Source organism: Ammospiza caudacuta, chromosome 1, assembly GCF_027887145.1.
Source record: "Ammospiza caudacuta isolate bAmmCau1 chromosome 1, bAmmCau1.pri, whole genome shotgun sequence".
In the NCBI taxonomy this organism is placed as follows: domain Eukaryota; kingdom Metazoa; phylum Chordata; class Aves; order Passeriformes; family Passerellidae; genus Ammospiza; species Ammospiza caudacuta.
The window spans coordinates 132,464,156-132,482,773 of record NC_080593.1 but is presented as its reverse complement, the minus strand read 5'-3'; the positions used below and the strand labels follow the sequence as shown (position 1 = coordinate 132,482,773).

At 39.5% G+C, this 18,618-nt stretch overlaps 1 protein-coding gene across 2 annotated transcripts in view; it reads left to right on the top strand.

The window, feature by feature from the left end:
• The window catches only part of MTDH (metadherin), a 34,579-nt gene extending 27,648 nt beyond the window's left edge, over window positions 1–6,931 (top strand). The window contains exons 11-12 of one of the 2 annotated variants that reach the window (XM_058806434.1): window positions 1,429–1,585; window positions 3,187–6,931. In XM_058806434.1, the coding sequence (XP_058662417.1) occupies window positions 1,429–1,585; window positions 3,187–3,257 (228 nt within the window). In that variant the 3' untranslated portion in view covers window positions 3,258–6,931. The remainder of the gene's footprint in view (window positions 1–1,428; window positions 1,586–3,186) is intronic. The other variant, XM_058806424.1, reaches the window with a different exon arrangement.
• Window positions 6,932–18,618: the final 11,687 nt, after the last annotated feature.

The following is an 18,618-nucleotide window of genomic DNA, read 5'->3' as shown; positions in this document are numbered from 1 at the left end:
TTACCTGCTGGTCAAGTGTGACTGTCCTAACAAAACTGTCATGCCAAACCTGAATTGATTACCTTGCACTAGAAGCTTTATATCCTCCTTTTGTTTTAGAAATCACAGTTTGTTAAGTTCATTTATTTATGTAACTGATGATTGCTAATTATTAGACAACATTAGAATTGGCTAAGCTTGGAATTCCTGTAGGCTGGGAGTTGATTTTATCAGCATGGTCGATCTATAAAAAGATTTGAGATTACTAATTTTTCAGTAGATTGAGAGAAATGCTGCAATTATAGATATTAAAAAACTTGTTTCAGTTGAGCTGTAAGAGCACAGCAAACTGTTCATGCAAGGTCAGAGAACTGCTATCCTTTAAATTAATGTATTGGGTTTTTTTCAACTAAAGCTGTTTAATTTCTTGCTTAGTATGATATGATTAAAAATAAATTTATATTTTATTGCTCTTGAATGTTCTGACTGAATTTTTGAGATGGTTACATTATAGTGATGGAAACAGTAAAAACGGTGACTATGGTGTAGGATCTGTACATCTGCATCCAGGGATGTAGACTTCAGTATTTTGTTTTCATAGTTCCAGGTCTCAGCTGTTGTGACACAACTACAGCTATGGTTTCTTAATAACACCTTAATGTTTGGGGTTTGTTGCTTGGTAAGATGCTGTGTTCTAATACATTCTTTTTTGAAGCTTTCTGCCATTGGTGACTTGGTGTGAGATCTTTATATTTTTTTATATTTTGACTTTCCTGTTGGAATGTCAAAATGGTTTTTTTTTCTGTTTTGCTATAATTTTAATTGCAATAAGTACTACACACTAGGGTACAGTTACATTTTGCCTCCGTAGTGGAAACCTTCAACATCAACTAGATAATTGAAAAATACCACAAGTACCTTTTACTTGGCAGTTATTTCTGCAGTAAGTTCCACTGAAATACTTGCTGACTGCTTTTGCCAATATTTGTTATTCTGTAAGCATATGCAAAGTGTTTTGAGCAGTTTATAGGAATGACTGGAGGTGTGATTTGTTTTGGATTTGAGTTATCTTTGGTCCTATTTAACTTGCCTGCTTACCTTGCAACCAAATGCATATCTGTCACTGTTTCACATCTCTGTTGAATATTCTAGAATCCTTTTAGGGTCTTGGTGATTTATAGATTGGTCTCCCTTTCTTTACATGTGCTGTCTTTTAAGAATTAGTATTGTTTATCTTTGTTTGTATGCAATTAAAAATGTTGGCACTAGATGGCAGTCATAGTATTACAGCCTCAATTGAAAATTTTTCAGGATTTTAATATTGGCTTAATTTTTCAATGCCATCTTCTCAGCAGCTGCTAAGTATACTGCCAGAATAACACCATTTAAGAGTGTTTGCTTTTGCATTACTTAAACTTTCGAAAACTTTTATTTATGTTTCTCAAATAGTCTGAGGAGGCTCCTTCGCTTGCTGTTTCTACTGAGCCATCTGTAATTGTATCAGAGGGCAATTCTGACAAGATCGCTTCCCAAGTGCCACAGATGCTGCAAGAGACAGATGTTTCTAGTCCCAATATTAAGCAAAACAGTGTGCCTCCTCCACAGAGTAAGTATCTCTCAGTGCAGTTTATTTGTCTGAAGTTAGAATGTGCTTTTTCCCCTAGAGTGTAGTCAGAATGTTTTGCTCTGGGGTTTGAGTTTTAAGTGCCATATCAGATCATTGTGTCTTATTTATACATCTTGCCATATTTTTTACTTCCTTAAAGTTAACAGCACCTTGATATTTTTGTTTTCATTGTGATGAAAAATTGGCTTCATATGCTTGGATGACTGAAAATGTCTGTTGGGCTTGTCCTGTCCTTAATAGACATTTGGATTTGGACTCGTCACCATTGGGACTGGAGCTCCATGCTGTGACTAAGGAGTTCTGCCAACATTGTTTCAAAGGGCTGCTTGTAACTCTTCAGTGAAGAACAGATGGTTACACATTGCAGTTGACAGAATATTTAGCTACCAGAAATTTGGGAAAAAATACAAATAATTCCATTTTCAGCCTACTGAGGTCTTTTGACTTCTCAATTTAGCTCATTAGCATCTTTTTCCATATGCTTCCATGTAATCATAGAGGGAAGCAGTTGGTTATTTGGGAGTAGAAAGGTATTGGGTGGAGTTTTTTTTTTTTTAGTCTAGCAGCGCATAAATCTGGCTAAATTGCTGCAGGTATATTGTTTTTTGAAAATATGCTGTGCCCAGGAATGTCAAATGTACCCTCTGTTGTACTTGACAAAAGTGTTCGTACTCAAAAGCGTTTGAAGTACTCACACAGTAAAACAGGAAATTTAGAAGGGAAGTGAGGATGTGAAAGGTATTGCTTGGGAAAAAAAAATGTTTTGATTCAGATTCTTTAAGAAAATTAATAAATACTGACAATCTATAATAAGTTGCTGGCTAAGTGTTGAAGTACAAAATGAGGTTTTAATGACTTCAGAAGAAACATGCATGATGACTTTATAATTACAAAATCTCATTCTGCTGCGTTAATTGGCTTCTTGGCTTTGAACACATGAAACAATGGAATATTTCAAGTCAATGTATCAACTTAGAACTTTTCTGGTTCTAAAATATGAAATCTTTTGTGATTGATTCATGTCTCAGCAATTGAAAGAACATCTCTTAGGTTCAGTATGTACAATACTTAATGTTTTTTACTACTTTTGGCAGCCAGCATGTTTTAAGGCAGTCTGTTTTATTAAGAACGTAGTGCTTCTTTATTGGATTATGGATTCCATGTAACCACATCTTTACATAGTTCAATACTTTTTAAAACTACTCAGATATAGTGGTTAAGAGCAGTGTAATCTGGTAAGAGTGAGCATTTAATGTCAATTGTGTACCTGTATGTTATTTCTAGGCCAGAAAATAACAATGACTCTACTGTAAGTAATATATTTGCAAAATGAATGGCCTTTCACATTTATCACTCTTAAGTATTTGTGGGATTAAAAAGTAGGATGAAATTGGCATGTGTTGTGTTAGATGCATGCCAATTTCATCCTACTTTTTAATCAGAATAAAACTTCTAGTTGATTATTCTGGATCACTTCCTAATAATACAGTGTGTATTATCCAGGATTTTAAAAGCCAATTCTGTGTAAATGGTCTTAGTCCTAACACTATAATTGTTTGGTTTTTTTTTTTTTTTTTTAGCAAAGTCTGAAGAAAGCTGGGAATCTCCCAAACAAGTTAAAAAGAAGAAAAAAGCAAGAAGGGAAACGTGAACTTCTAAGATGGACATTTGTTGCTGAATATTATCATGAAGATTATGCTGTTTATGCAATAATTTGTGAACATGTACAGAATTTTATAAAAATTTCAAACAATTTTTAAAAACAGAACTGCTGTGAACACAAACATCTTTAAAAAGGAATCAAATGAAAGTAACTATGATATAGCAAACAGAACATGCTACATTTGAAAGACATTCTGAAGAGTTTGTTTTCCCAACTTTTGGAGAGAGATCTTAATTTTAAAAAAACTGGTTTTACAACACAGTGCCCTGTTTACAACAGATTATACTCTCATCTACAGCTGCGGATAAAAGATTAATTTCAAGGAAGGGTTTTCTGTAAAAATAATGGTCTACAATAATGGATGTTTCTTGCCTCTCTTATGAGTGATGCATTAGAAGCACAGAATGTCAACCATTTGAATTTGTTTTATGCCTAAATCAAAGTGCTTTGATTCAATACATATAATCTGCCATATCTTTACAGTAAGTTGGTTAGCAAGTCTGCTAGCTATCACAGGAATCTCGAGTGCAAATCATTAACCATTCGTACAGTCAGACCTTCATGGTTTATTATATGAAGTTAACACAATAAAACTGCTTTGGGTTAAAAGTTTGAGAATGTGATTTGAAACTTGAGTATGGTTCATGAAGTTATTTTTTATAATGTCTATTACCTTACTTGAATTATTGAAGATAACAGTATATTTTTAAGAATGCAGTAATGTGCATAAAATTGGTTATCTTTTTCATTCCCTACAGTTCTTGGTTGATTCAGGATCCCATCTAAAATCTATTCTCTCAACTTCTAAACTCATGAAATGAACTGAAATCAAACTTTTCCTTCTCCTAACACTTGTTGACTTACCACACCCAATTCTGTTGTCTATATTACTAAAACTCTGAAGAAATCAAAGTGAATTTTTCACTCACAAATGATTTGGATTTCAAAGATCTGTTGGAGAACTGGAGTAGCTTCAGACAGCTTTAATTGACATTGTCAAAAACAGTTATCAGGAACACATTTTTTTACTGCCTTAACCTGTAGTATGTAGAATGTGTCTAGACTTCTGGACAGGAGTTAGTGTTTTTATATAAAAAAAAATTATGCAAGTAAAGCAGTTGTAAAATAAAGACCATTTCCCGCTTGAAACTGTTAATTAAAATGGCATTGAAGATGTGTTGTCATTTTCAGGCACTGTAATGAGGTGGTATTGAAGTGGAGATGTGTTTGTGTCTGTAAGGTACATGCTTAGCCATGTACACTGTAAATAGCCTTCACAAAATTTGGTTTGCTAAGGATGGTATTTAACATCACCTGGTAAGTTCAGTTGAAGAGTCAGGATTCTTTTCAAATTATTGACTTCTGGTTTTGTGGCACAAATAGCATTGTTAACAGCTGTAACATGTGGTACTGATCAACAATCTTGTGCTCTTACTGTACTCAACTGCAGTTTGACAGTATTGCAAGGCAAGAGCAGATAATGCAGCAAGCTGGGTTTACTTGTACTGAAAATGCACCTGCTAATGGAGAGCTTTCCTAATAAATGGATACTAACTTGCACAGGTATTAACTCCTGTATGTCAGGAACATGACACTCTAAATTGACCTGTTAAAATAAATTGAGCAAATTGATGGTATTGATTTATTCACTGGGAGGGAATAATGTTTATGAGTGATATTTGTCATTATTCATGTGAAATAAATTTAGAACTGAAGTACAGCTTTTCAAGGAGTATCTTAAGGTAAACATGAAAAATAGGATATTATGGAATCATGCAGAGTCCTTTGCATGTAAATAATATTATAATTTTACTTGACTTCAGAGTAAAGGTTAAAAAATACCCTTTGAATTTGGGTTTTTAATGTATGTCTGAAATCTGTTTCCAATCTGTATGTTATGCTACGAGACTCTTATAGAAAATACAAAGATTTTATGTAATGAAAGAGACTGCCCCCAAGGACTTCATTGCAAAAACTCTTTTTTTTCTCTTGAAAATAAAATCTGTGATATTTCTGGATTAGTCAAATAGCTTGTCATCCTGGAAAAAGAAACAAACTAGCTAAAACATAGGAACCCTGCTAACTAACTGCTGCTGCTAAGCAGGGTCATATAAATGCATAGCCTTCCTTTCAAAATGTTGTGACCTATTTAGCAACACCTCTTACTGTTTTCTTAATATGCAGTTTCAATGTCTTAGAAAGCGAAATTTGCTTTATTTGACATTCATTGGAGAGGTAGTAACTCTATATCATATTGTCTATAAATAGAAACTTGGTTATCTATGTACTGTCATGTTTCTATGATTCAAGCAGTGGTTAGTCTTAATGATACACTGAATCCAGACTTTGGTACTTGGATAGAGCAAAAAGCCACCATTTTAAAGAAACTTAATTTTTTTTCCTTTTTTTTTTTCTGTTGTTGAATGCATGGAATGATTTCATAAATCCAATATGTTGTTTTTTTCTAAATACTCTGGAATTATTTGTATGTGTAATTTAAACTTGTGATGATGTGTAATTGGATAGCCATGGCATATTTTTATTTCCTTTGTGGGGAGGGGAAGGTGTACAGAATTCATATGTGCTTGTTACAAAGGTAACTGCATTGGTTTGGAGCGGGGTGAAAACTGTATTTCTGATACCCTTTTAGAAGTCTAAAGAAAAAAGTGCAAGTGAAGAGCACTACTTTAATATTTGCTAAGAAAGAATGTACATATTAAAAGCATTTCAAAAATTTATAGAAATATTGCTAGTACTGTTGTGTTGTAACTGAATTGTATCTCATTTGAAACTGCCCTATTAATAGTTCCTAGCCATGGGATTATCCTGTGAATAAGGCTTTTGGAAAATGCAGACATCAGAGTACATGGTTTAAGCAGACTTTGATCTGTTACTTGTTGTGCCTTTAACTCAACTAGGTTGCCAATCAAGATTTCAGTTGTTAAAAATTGCAGGCCCCTCACAGACACTTGTACCTGTGAGTCTCCTCCTGATGACCACTGAGTAAAAATGAGCAGTTCTGATTTTTCAGGCCAGTACTAAAAGATTTCTTCATTGTTCTCTGTAACTGGAAGGAGACAGCAGGAGAAAGCCTGATAATTTTAATTGCTTCTTAAAATACTTTTCTAAAAATATTTTACTGTTAAAATTCTGAGTGAATTACTTCATTAAAGAACAAGGAGTATCAGCCAAATGAATTTGGGGAAGAAGGAGCAGGAAGGGCTGTGTGACTGATAAGTCTTAACTTGAAAGTAATGTGGCAACAGAATGGATTTTGCTCACTGCAGGACTAACAGAACTGCAGTTAGTTGGGATGGATGTTGGGAGCAAGGTGGGATGATTTCTGTTTCTTCATTGGTGGGGGGTGGAAATTATTGTTGATTGTGTTCTGTATCATGTTATTAATGATTCATGGGTTGTCCTGTTGAAACTTAATTGCATTACAAAAATTGTCTGATTTGCATAGTGGGTCCTTCATTGAGGAAACTCTTGAACTTCTGCTCTTTTCATTTCTGGCTATTTGTACCAAGCTGAAGATTTCTGGTTCACTGTTTTTTTTAACTGAAACTGTGATGTCTTTAATAGAGGTGTATTCTGAAAAGTGCATTTAAAACTCTTAACATGAAACTCATGGTTTCAGGAATTCATACAATACTCTTTAAAAAAACAGGCTTAGGAACATCTGCAACTATAAAACACATTTGCTGTCTTATTCGTAGCATTAAGTGATCCCTTAACTTGGCTTAGTATTTTTAATTCAGTCCATGGCAGAGGGTAAGCCGTGGATCACTCAGAACCAGATTGCTACAATGGGCTCAAAACTGACTAGGTATGAGGTGGTTCCCTGTTTCTTCACAGATAGCAAATCCTGTACTAACAGTATTTCCACTTAGCTCTTCAATAGACTCTGACTTCAAGTGATTCCTTATTTCAAATACCTGGTGAAGTATAAATCAAATATGTTGTTACTGAGGTGTGTTTTTTCAGAAGCTGTTCTGACAAGGGCTGTCACAGTTTTTCAAATTTCCTTGGCCAGCCTTACCTATATAGCTAACAAATAAAGTCATGCCTGGAGCTATGTCTGCAAACAAAGCTCCAGATGGGAGAGAATTCCTCTCTCATGTGATTCTTTAACTTGGACTTGCTCAGACAGCTGGGCTTTAATGTGTCTTTTGAAGAGGCTTGGCTGGGCTTTAATGTGTCTTTTGAAGAGGCTTGGGACCTGGGAGAGCAGCGCCTTCCTGAGCTGTGGCCAGTTAGCCAAAAGAGTAGGAGTTGTATCAACTGCTGTCCCTCTGCTGCTGAGGGGCTGGGCATATGTGTAAGGACAGGTGCAAGCTTTGCTTCTGCTCTCAAAAGTCTTCAAAGGCACTGCAGAAGATCAATAACCTTGCATTTTCACCTGTTCACAGAGGCAGCCAGTGAATGTGGAAAATACCTGCAGCCATGTCTGAAATCACTGCAGTGTTAATTTTTTTCAAAAAGGGAAAGATTCCAGGAAAAGCTTCCCTGGAGAGTAAAGAAGCTAATGATTGCTGGGACTTTCTTAAGAATGCTCTTTTTTTCTGAAAGCACAAAAACAGTTCATCCCCTTTAAAGATAAGTGATGTAGGAGGAGCAAGAACCCCCTTGGCTTAACTGCGAGGTTCTGAGTCTACTCAAAAGCAAAGCATACCAGAGATGGAAATATGGATCCACACCTATTGAGAACTATGTGGACATTGCCAAGGTGTGCAAAGATGGAGTTAGAAAAGAAAAAGCTCAGCTCCAATTGAATTTGGCCAAGATGTCAAAAAATACAAGAATGGGTTCTTTGGGTATAAAAACATCAAGCAGAAACAGAAGGCAACTACTGTCCCACTGATAAACAGGACAGGAGAATTAGTCACTGGTAATGCTGAAAAGGCTGAGGCTCTCAACAGTTCCTTCACCTCTGTCTGCACCAGCACTGCTGGGCCTCTGGCCCTGGGGCCAAATCCAGGCTGCACAAACACAGAGCCAGCAGTGGGGCTGAGCTATTACAGGAGCTGACATTGCAAGGCTGCTCTCCATCATCTTGGGATGATGTGGACTTGGGGCTATGGCAGAAGACAGATAAAGGCTAATGTACCCCCATCCACAAGAAAGCCTTAAAGGAGGATCCAGGGAATTTTAGGCCCATCAGTCTTGCTTCAGTACCTGGGAAAATTATGGAACAAAACCTTCTGGTAGCTATCATAAGTCAGTTGAGGCACAGGATCACCGACACAGATTGACGAAGAACAAATTGAGCTTGACAAACCTGGTCACCCTCTGTGACAAAGCAAGCTGCTTGGTTGGTGTGGGCTGGGTGGACATTGCCTCCTGGATTTCTCCAAGGCTTCAGAATGGTTTCCCACAGCCTCCCTCTGAAAAGCAGATGGGCTGTGGTGTGGATGGATGCTCCATGTGGCGGTGGGAACTGGCTGAGAGGCAGCACCCAGCGGGTGCTGGTCAATGGCTCCTCCTCAAATGGGCAGCGTGGCACGAGTGGGGTCCCCTGGGATTGGTGTCAGGCCCAGCTCTGCTTAATATCCTCAGAAAGTGATTGGGAAGATGGGATCAAGTGCGCCATGATGAAGTTTCCCAGCAACACCAAACTGAGTGGGAAAGTGGATGCTTTGGAAGAGAGAGCCGCCCTGCAGGAAGATTTGGATAGGCTGGAGAGTGGCTAACAAGAATCTGATGAAGTCCAGCAAGGGCAATCATCAGGTCTTGCACCTGGGAAAACATAACCCAGGTGTGCAGCACCATAGGGCTGGCATCCACCCAGCTGGGGAGCATCTCTGTGGAAAGGGATCTGGGGATCCAGGTGGACAATCAGAGCAGCATGAGCAAACAGTGCTGTGCTGGCACAGAGAGCCAACGGGGTGCTGGGCTGCATCCACAAGGGCATCACCAGCAGAGATCCAGAAGTCATTGTCCCACTCTGCTTAGAGCTCATCGGGCCACACTGGAATGCTGTGCTCAGTTTTGGTCCCTGCTGTGCAGAAAAGATGTGGACAGGCTGGAGAGAGTTCAGAGAAGAGCCACAAACTGTGAAGCCTGTGACAGGGGAAAAGGCTGAGAAAACTGGGTTTGTTCAGCTTTGAGAAAAGAGGACTTAGGGGAGACCTTATCACCATGTTCCACTATTTAAAGAAAAAATAGAAACTCCCTTTATAAAAGAAGCCACATGGAAAAGACCAGGGATAATGGGTACAAGTTATTCCTGAGGAGGTTCCAATTGGACACATGGGGAAATTTTTTCACAAAGAGAACAATCAGCCTTTGGAATAATCTCCCTAGGGAAGTTGTGGATTTCCCCAACATTGAAGACTTTTGAGATCCAGATGAATAGATTGCTGGGCCATCTTGTCTCAACTGTGCTTTTGCCTACAAAGATTGGATCAGATGATCCTTGTACTGTACTTTAAAACAAAAAAAAACCAACAAAAAAAGCCAATGCCACCACCAAAAGCCATAAAGCTCAATAAAGATACTTTATTGTTTGAATGCAGTAAAATTATGAACAGAAAACAGACTACAAAAAAATTCTTCATCACTGCTACCTGTCTTTCCATAAGTGGTTTGGGGTTTTTTTCTGCGGTATACATAAAATGCATCTCAAGAATTGTATTTCTATCAATCAAATTCTGCAGTTACCAGGGTGATTTTCTCCAGAAGTTTGAGACTTTGTCAGGTCCATGTGTTCTTCAAAGACTCTACTGCTTTAGGTTGCTGCAGTGTTAAACAGTATTCTTTTCATAACCACCACCATATGTCTTCTGAATCATGGAAGAATGTAATCCATCAGTGGTAGTGTGAGGGGGAATAAAGCCTATAAATTCAGTGATAAAAAAGCCTGTAGTCTTGGCCCAACTGAGTTTTGTCAGGGGCAGTTTAGGACAGGGCAGCTGCCTCAGGTGCCTGTTTCAAGTCATCTGTTGCAAGTAACCCTGCTGAGCCAGCATCATGTTTCATTTGACTTTTGAAGTATGTTGTTCCAATTTTGTGCCTTAGTTGCACTGCCTTTTAGCCTGGCTGCAAAGTTGGAGTCTTTCAATTGCTTTGAAACTTTTTCAGGTTAAACTCTTTCTCCTGAACTCTTGCCTGCATGGTCTGAGTAGCCACTTCAAGAAAAACCAAATCTGAGACTGCATGGTGGCTCTTGCAGAGCAGTGGCCAGTACCCAGCAGCAGCAATGCCAGCTCAGCCTAACCCTGCCCTGCCCCTCGGCCTCGCCTCCAGCAGGGGCAAAGGCAGCTGTTAAATCAGGGGAGGGCTGTGATGATACTTGAGAGTTATTCTTGCTCCAGAATTATTCTGGCTCTCTGGTGTTTCTGCTGTAAGTCAAGTCTGTGGCCTATGTAGAGTGGGGTTAATATTGGTGTTGCATTAAGTATAAGACTCACACAATTGTATTTCACAGTTGAGGTCCACCTTGAGGCATGATGGTCTGTCATCTTCATGCCTGGCTGGTTATTTAAAAACACTTTAAAATCTTCATCAGCAGATACTTTCAGTATTTTCTTCATTTTTGTTGGAATTCTTTTCTGCATTTTCCAAGGATGGAGTTGCAAACAGCAGTCTGCTCTTAACAAATGTGTTTATTTAATTTAAAAAAAAAAGGAAAACCTATCTTTTTAATAAACAAAAATAATGTTACTTGGACTTCACCTGTGTATTGAACACTTCTGAACAGCAGTACTAGTAGTAAGAAGTACTTAAGTGCTTTTCTGGAGTGGGATCAGCACTTGATAGAATTGAGCTGGCAAATCAATACTGTGCTATTTTATATTCATATACTACAGACATGCAGTTCAAAGTCATCCAACTCATTCAGCAGCCTGCTGTTAACCATGGAAATCCTTCATGATGTTTTAGGAGCTTGTCTTTTTCTGTGAGACCTTAGCAGGCATGCAGAATAGAAAATTTAGTGACTGTTTTTGTAATTATTAAAACACTTCAACTTGTACTGCCTTGAATACAAAAAATATTTTATAGAGATGCATAATTGAAGGGTTCCAAAGCCTCACACATGACTGAGAGAGGCAGGTTTTACATACCCAAAGATTGCCATATGTTTTGGATTTCTGCAATCACATCATGTGAATGCTAAACTATGGTCAAACTTAGTCAGAAGTCATATGTCACATTAGAAAATAACTTTTTTATCTATTTCACTTTGAGGCAGAACATCTTGTGCAGAGCAAGATCACTATGGGAAAGCAGGACTGCAAGTGCTTCACTTTGCATTAAGAATTCTATCTCTAAAAGTCTTGAATTTGCACTAGTATGCCACTGGAATTTGTGCTGCCAGAGAGCATTGTGCTGGAACACATTTTCTTATGTGAACATTTAATGTAATGTTAACATCTCTTGAGAGCACCACGCTGTTATCTTTCACACAGTGTTTCACTTCTGCTTTGTGTTGCTGCTGTATGGAGGAGAGGACATGATACTGTTGGAGGCTTTAAAGTCTTTACAGCCAAATATTCCTAATATTTCTTGAGCAGTCTACCTCAAAAAAGGTAATTTAACTGAAGTTTAACTGAAGAAAGAAGTCCTAATTGCTTTTTTTTTTTGCTTTTTTTTTTTTTTTCCTTATGTCAAATCAGCAGCTCAGCCCTGCTCCAAATGAAGTGAGCTATCAAGAGGGTGTTCTTTCAGGGCTTTAAGGATGTCTCCATCAGCATCAGCATCAACATGGTAAAACTCACAGTGAGGAGTCTTTTGTCTTACAAATACAAAACTGCCTCACGTGGCAGTTAAGTGGTTTAAAGGCTCATATACATTAAACATCAAAAGAGAAGGGGAAATATGTACAGATTTGCATTTTCAAACTATGTTTGAGTTTGGAGAATGTCATGTTAGTGATCAGTGATTTTTACATTAAAAATGAAAAGAAAGTTCTCTCCAAAGTGGCAAATGTGTGTTGTTCTGGTCTGCAGAGATGGGGTTTCTGAAAGCTAAGACTAAACCTCTGGTATTCCAAAGGTTTATTCATAGATGTTTGACACTAAATGAGTTGCCGTGCAGATGGTGAGTTACATTTGTGTCTTACTGCAATTACACTTCCCCTGTGCCTTGACTAGTCCATTACTGAATACCACTGTGAGCTGGGACAGCTCTGCAATGTTGGCTCAGTCAGGATTTCCCAAAGTTGCCTAAGGCTATAATCAAACATGTTCAGACATGTGCATGCCTATAAAATGCTTTACAGTCCCAGTATAGTAATATACATTGATAACCTATTATATTGGGACACAGCAGAAAGCTGTGTGATTGTGAGATGTGCTTTTGAAACAATGTTTATACTGCACCTGGAGGTCAACTGGCAAGTAATGCTATTTCACTGGAATTGTATTGGCATTTATTATGTGATTTGCTATGCAAAAGATGAAAAATTAGAGATATGATTTAAACTATCACTGTTACTTCTGGCATTAGGTACCTTAGGAGGATGTTTAGGAGACTGTGATGAAGAGAAGCCAAGAGTGGCTTTGGTTTTTATAATTAGGAGAATGTTAGCAGCCTTGATTTTCTTTTCTTTAGAAGAAACAATACAAAATACACAGTATTAGCTTCAGTCTCATCCCACACACACATATACATGGTACTGGTGGCTCTGTCTTATGTAGCTTTAAATCTAGATTTCCTAGTTGCATTTCCTAATACATACAAATTATTTATAAATTGGAACAAACTTAATCCAATTAAACTTTCTGCACCATCAGCATTGTTCAGAAGTGTTTCCCTTGCTCTTGAAGCAGTAATATCACCAGTGCTGTATCTCTGCACTTCATGAAGGACATATCCTCAACCTGTAATTACTTATAGTGCATATAAAAGGTTACATTGCATGTACAGTACTTGCAGTCTGCCTCTGCAGAAAAAGGCACATATTGCCTAACTGGGTTTGTATTGCTATCCTGTGCTCAGCAAATCAGTCATCAAGGGGATTCAGGACAGACAGCTGGAGGGGACAAACCCAGCTGATATTTTGACAGCACAAAGCCACCAGCTCCTATGGCATGCTCCAAAGGCTTGGCTGGAAAGCAATTATCTCCATTGATGACTCTCTAATAAGCAGTGGATGGGTAAACAAGCAGAGGATGTGGCACTATGAGGAAGTTAAGTGCTTTTTTTAGCATAGAAAACAATACACATGAGACTGAAAGTTTCTGTAAGGTTCTGTAGCAAACCTCTGCCTGCAGTGAGCACTGCTGAGAAGAACTGGATGGCATTCCCTGGAGTTTGTTTGAGACTACAGCAGACTTGGAAGAGAGCAGGAAAAGTGGGATAACTCCATAGATATTCAAAGTAATGATGTTGATGCTTTTCAGTTGCTTTAAAGTTGGTGGTAGCTCAAAGCTCCAGGTTTGGGCACATTTGGCTTAATATTCAGAAGACTAAAGTGCATCCGGAGCAAAGTCTAAGCAGGTCCCCAGGTGAAGTGGTGAGTTACTGCATGAAGCCTGACTGGCATCTAAAAATCTGAAACTGAGAAGTGCTTCCTGTGTAAGTTACAGGCAGTAATAAATCTCAGTTATGGAAGATGTGTTGTTTCAATTCTTCTTGACTGTACTTAAAATCAGCATTGGTTCTCACTAGAATGTAAGGACATGATTTATCACTAGACTGAGATTGCTGATAGAAGACAAAATGATCATGAGTTCTACTAGATATAACAACAAAAAAAAAATCCAAACAGGTAGGTGAACAAAACATGTTTGATGGGAATGTCTACATCTTTTTATATTAAAACAGAAAAAAGGTGGTCTTTTAAAAGAAGGGGAAAACCCATAATGGCATAATGAAGAAGGGAATTAAATCTGGAAACATTCCCAGTGTTGAACCATACTCAAATGAATCTATAAATTAAACATTAACTAATCTAACTAATGGAACTAAAAGGAAGTAAATGCTGTTTGATGTATATTAGCTTTTCTTAGAAGGCTTGCCTCTCCTATCAATCAAAGACCTGTGACCTCTCTGCAAACTCAACACAGTATTAAAAACTGTCACAGATTTCCTTTGCTCAAGCAATCTGGCAAGCAGTGAGAGTACTGGCAACACAACAACTAATTTATCCAACTGCCCTGTCTCATCCTTGCATGCTGTACTTTATGTTCTATAACTGGCTACAGATTATGGATAAAATGTCCCAGTCTGTTTAATGCTGTGTCCAGCATAAGCATTCAGGCCAAAAGACCAAAAAGCTCCAAGCATGACCTTCCACTGGTTTGGTGTAGTAAAAGGTCAAGTGTAAATCAGGGGATGTTTTAATCCAAGTAGTGGAGAGGAATGGGGGTACAATCCCAATCCTGTGTGCATTGAATAAATGAATACTGTTATGCCTGATACCTGCAGTTTTAAAAGCTTGTACAAAACTGTCTAGATCCCCACACTGGTGAGGGAAGCAATAAACATAAAGGACTGAAAACAGTGTCTGATAAGCAGAAAGTTAATTTATCAAAAAAATTGGAGAAGAGTTTGTGTAGAGTAGAAATTATTTGGATATGAAGTAGTAAAGGGCTCATTAGCCTGGTGGAGAAGAGTTGATGAGTTTTAGTTGGATACAGGACACCTGCACCTTCCAATTTTGTTGATAACAGTTGCAAACAGTGGTGATGTCTGCACTTCTCAGTATCTTCAGGTATGCTGAGCCAGCAGGGGAAAACCAGGAGAACTGAAAAATTACAGAAATTTACAGAAATTACAGAAAAATTACAGACTTCAAGGGCAAAAGGAGAGAGTTCTGTTTTGTTAAGGTACTGGCAGAGCCAGGCTATAAGTCCAGTGTAAATATCTTCTCCAAGGAAAACGTGAGCCTCTGGCAGCCCTGTGCAAAAGGGATTGAGAAAGAACAGCACAGGCAGGGGAGAGGAGAGCAGGGGTGGACACAAAAGAGCCCCATGCCTTGGTATGCAGGCATTCCCTGTGGAGAGATCTCTGAGGAGACTGCAGCCCAGGGAAAGCAAACTGTATCTGAGGGAACATGTTACCAAATTGCAAATCTGCTGCCAAGCAAATAATTAGATAACTGTCCAGCTTATTTTTGAGGCTTCTTGCAAATGCAGCACAGATGATTTCATCTCATCCAAAATGTTACAATTAATCTGTGAGGCTGGCATGAATGAGAACGCCAGAAGAAAAAAGAGCTGAATCTCAGTGTACTCTAGACTCATTTCTTGTGAGTCCTATATTTTCAGAGCAAAATTGAGAGGCTTTCAAGTAAGAAAAGCAGGGAAAGAAGCATGCAGTAAAGCAAGCTTTTTCTTGGAGAATATTTCAGCTCTTGGCAGGGCAATATATCAAAATGTTTTAATAACATATTTCTTAAAACCACCACCTTCAAGTAGAATTGTGAAGCTGTGGCACAAGGAAGCCGGAGTTGCAAGTACACTTTACCATCAGGAAGGAAAATGGGCACGTATATAAATTTCCTAAGATATTAGAATCACTATCTTCTATAAGACAAATCATGAGAAAATATCCCAGTAGTGAGCTAAAAAGTTCCAGGCATTTCTCTCAACAAATTTTAATGATTTAAACTGAAATTTTAAAAGAAAGAAGAAATTTAAAAAAAAAAACCAAACCAAACACCAACCATTTGTTGTCCATTGTTTGGTGCTGAAACACAAGAATTTTGCTTTGCAAGCACATCAAGCTGTGTCATTGCAATGCCTTTCTTACAGGCTCTGTGCTCTGAGTTGTATCATGCTGGAGAAAAATACTGTTCTCTGATCCTTTTTAGGCAAACCAGGGGAATTAATGACCTCTTGAACCCAGTCTGGATCGTAGCAGCAGCCCTATCTGATTGGATGTTGGGCAGTCTTTGTGGCAGAGGGGTAGTGTCAGACTTTTACTGGAGGCTTACTTCTTTTAGAAAGTACGGGTATTTTCTAAACTTCATTACATTAAGTATTCCTACAGCTCTGAATACTTTAATCACTTGCAGCCATCCTGAAACACAGGTTCTGAAGCAGGCTGAACAAAAGGACTCTTAAAATGGCTCTTTACTACGACAAGAGTCTCTTCCTCAAAGTCCTCACCTCCGTGTGCCTGAGGACAATACCCAGACCTTGGTTTCTGGGCAATGTTTAACCCTTTTCTTATCTTAATTTGCCAAATACAAAACAATTAAGAATACCTTTGTTCACTCTGGAGCACGTGGCTAATCCTGCAAGCAGGAGATGCGATTCTCTTGAGCTGCCCTTTTATTTAAGTGCTGTAGGCAATGCTGGGCAGCAGTGTAATTGAATTATTCAAAGCAGCTGAACTATGCTGCACCACCTCTGTGGGGGCAAATAGAAGGTGGGAGTCACAAGCAGTTCCTAAGCCACCTGTCCTCTTCCAGCAGTCTTGTTCAGACAGGTATTAACAGCGTTGGGAAGCAGTTTTTAGTGAGCACTAGAAAACGCAAGAAAATGCTGAATGGGCCAGAGCATCCTCTGGCAGGAGGGAGAAGTTGTCTCTGCAGTGAGAAGATCACGGGGGAGAGATGGGGAATACCGAGCAGGAGCAGGACACAGAGTGCAGCTCAGGGAACAGCTGCGGAGCAGCCAAGGGGGCTGTGTCCCTTCCCAGCAGAGCTCTCAGGGTGTGCTGTGGGGAGTGACCGGCTGTGTGAATGGAGTTCAGCGATCTGCAGCTCTGCTGCGGTCAGAGGAGCAGGCAGGAGCCATGAGCCTGCATTTCCTTTCTGGGTACGCCCCACAGCCCTCACGCTGACCGGCGGCTGAGCGAGGGTGTGTCAGGCTCTGACCCTGTGCAGTGTTTAATTTCAGCATTGAGTGTTCCTTTGGAAAAAATTCTTACCATATGGATCCCACTGCAAAAATTATTTATTTTTTCAACACAGCTGAAACAAGTGCTTGTAAGTAAGCTGTTAATTCTCTTGACTTTGTCTCACTTGCTGAGCAAGACAGTGATACTGATCCTGTTCAAGTTTTGATGAATAAAGATGACAATCTCGAGTATCTGTTGTACCTCTGGAAACCTTGGCAAAACTCAGGTGTCATCCAGTTTAGAAGTTGCCCTGTTGCACCTAAAATGATTTTCCATCATCAGGGTGTAAGATCAGGTATTCAGGATTCAAAGCCCCCGCTGGAACTCGTGGTTGTCATTTCTTGCTTTGTAAGGCAAAGTGAGAGACGTCGAAGTTTTACTTCGAGAGGCCGTGTTGAGGAGGGTCTGTGTCTGTGGCAATACTCAGGCTCTGAACACTCCCACCACCAAAAACTTGCCAAGCAAACCAAATACAGCTCGTTATAAATCAGAGAGTGACATGAAGCCTGATGTTTCCTGCTCTTTCCCATCAGGCTTTTTGAATGGAAATTAATAATTATACAGGAAAGTGCTCTGAAGTGATTAGTGTTTGCTGCTTATTCTTTCTTCCTTTTCCTTCTGAGAATATGGGGGTTAAAGCCACTGATGGGAAACCTTAAGTGAAAGCAGACATGCAGTTAACCTCTCCTCACAGAGAGAAGGGCTGTGCTGGAGGGTGTTATAAACTGTGTCTGCCTCTCACAGCTCCAGACCCGAGTTCCTCCTGCCTGGCTGCTAAAGACCAGCTTGTTGTGCCCATCCCAGGCTGAGGGATGCAGCTGCTGCTTTCCCGTTTGCAGGCACGGGAGCCCAGCAGGGACAGCTGCACAGATGGCCACAGACAAGGTGCTGCCCTCATCTGTGCCTCCTACACGTAGGAGTAGGACTCACAGAAGATCCGAGCAGACACCAGCTGGTCTAGCTTGATGCTTGCAAGCAAATAACACCCAGCCACCCACTGATCCCTCACTGATCCCCCCAGCAGCTGGCACTTGCTCCTTACAGCCCCCACACACAGTGTGGAGAGGGGAAACTACAGAGAGACACTTAAGAAAGGTTTTATAAGAAGTGAGGGTGAGCGGGCAGTCTGTCCAGCCAGGCTCTGCACACGATTGACCTCCTTTATACCCCTGTCTGTCTGATCCTCCTTCTGCTCCTTCCTGATGCCCCTCCTCTAATTATTGTCTCCCCTTTGGTCCTTCACAATCCCCTTCCTCTAATGATTCCTTCCAAAGTTTTGCAGAGTCCTCCTCAAATATCCCAAACCCTCCTGTTCTTCCTGTTTCCCCTTCTTATCAGTTCCAAACCGCAGGTGACCCTTCCCAGAGCTCTTCAATGGGCCATCAGTCAGTAACCTGACACTTCTGCGTTTTGGCATTGTCTCTCTGGTCCCTTTTCCACCAGGTTTGCATCTGTGTGCCCTTGTTTATGGAATCCCCCTTAATTTATTGCCTCTGCCTTGAAAAGGTCAGGTGCTTGGTCAATAGCCCTCATGAACCAGATGCTCCTGTCTTCC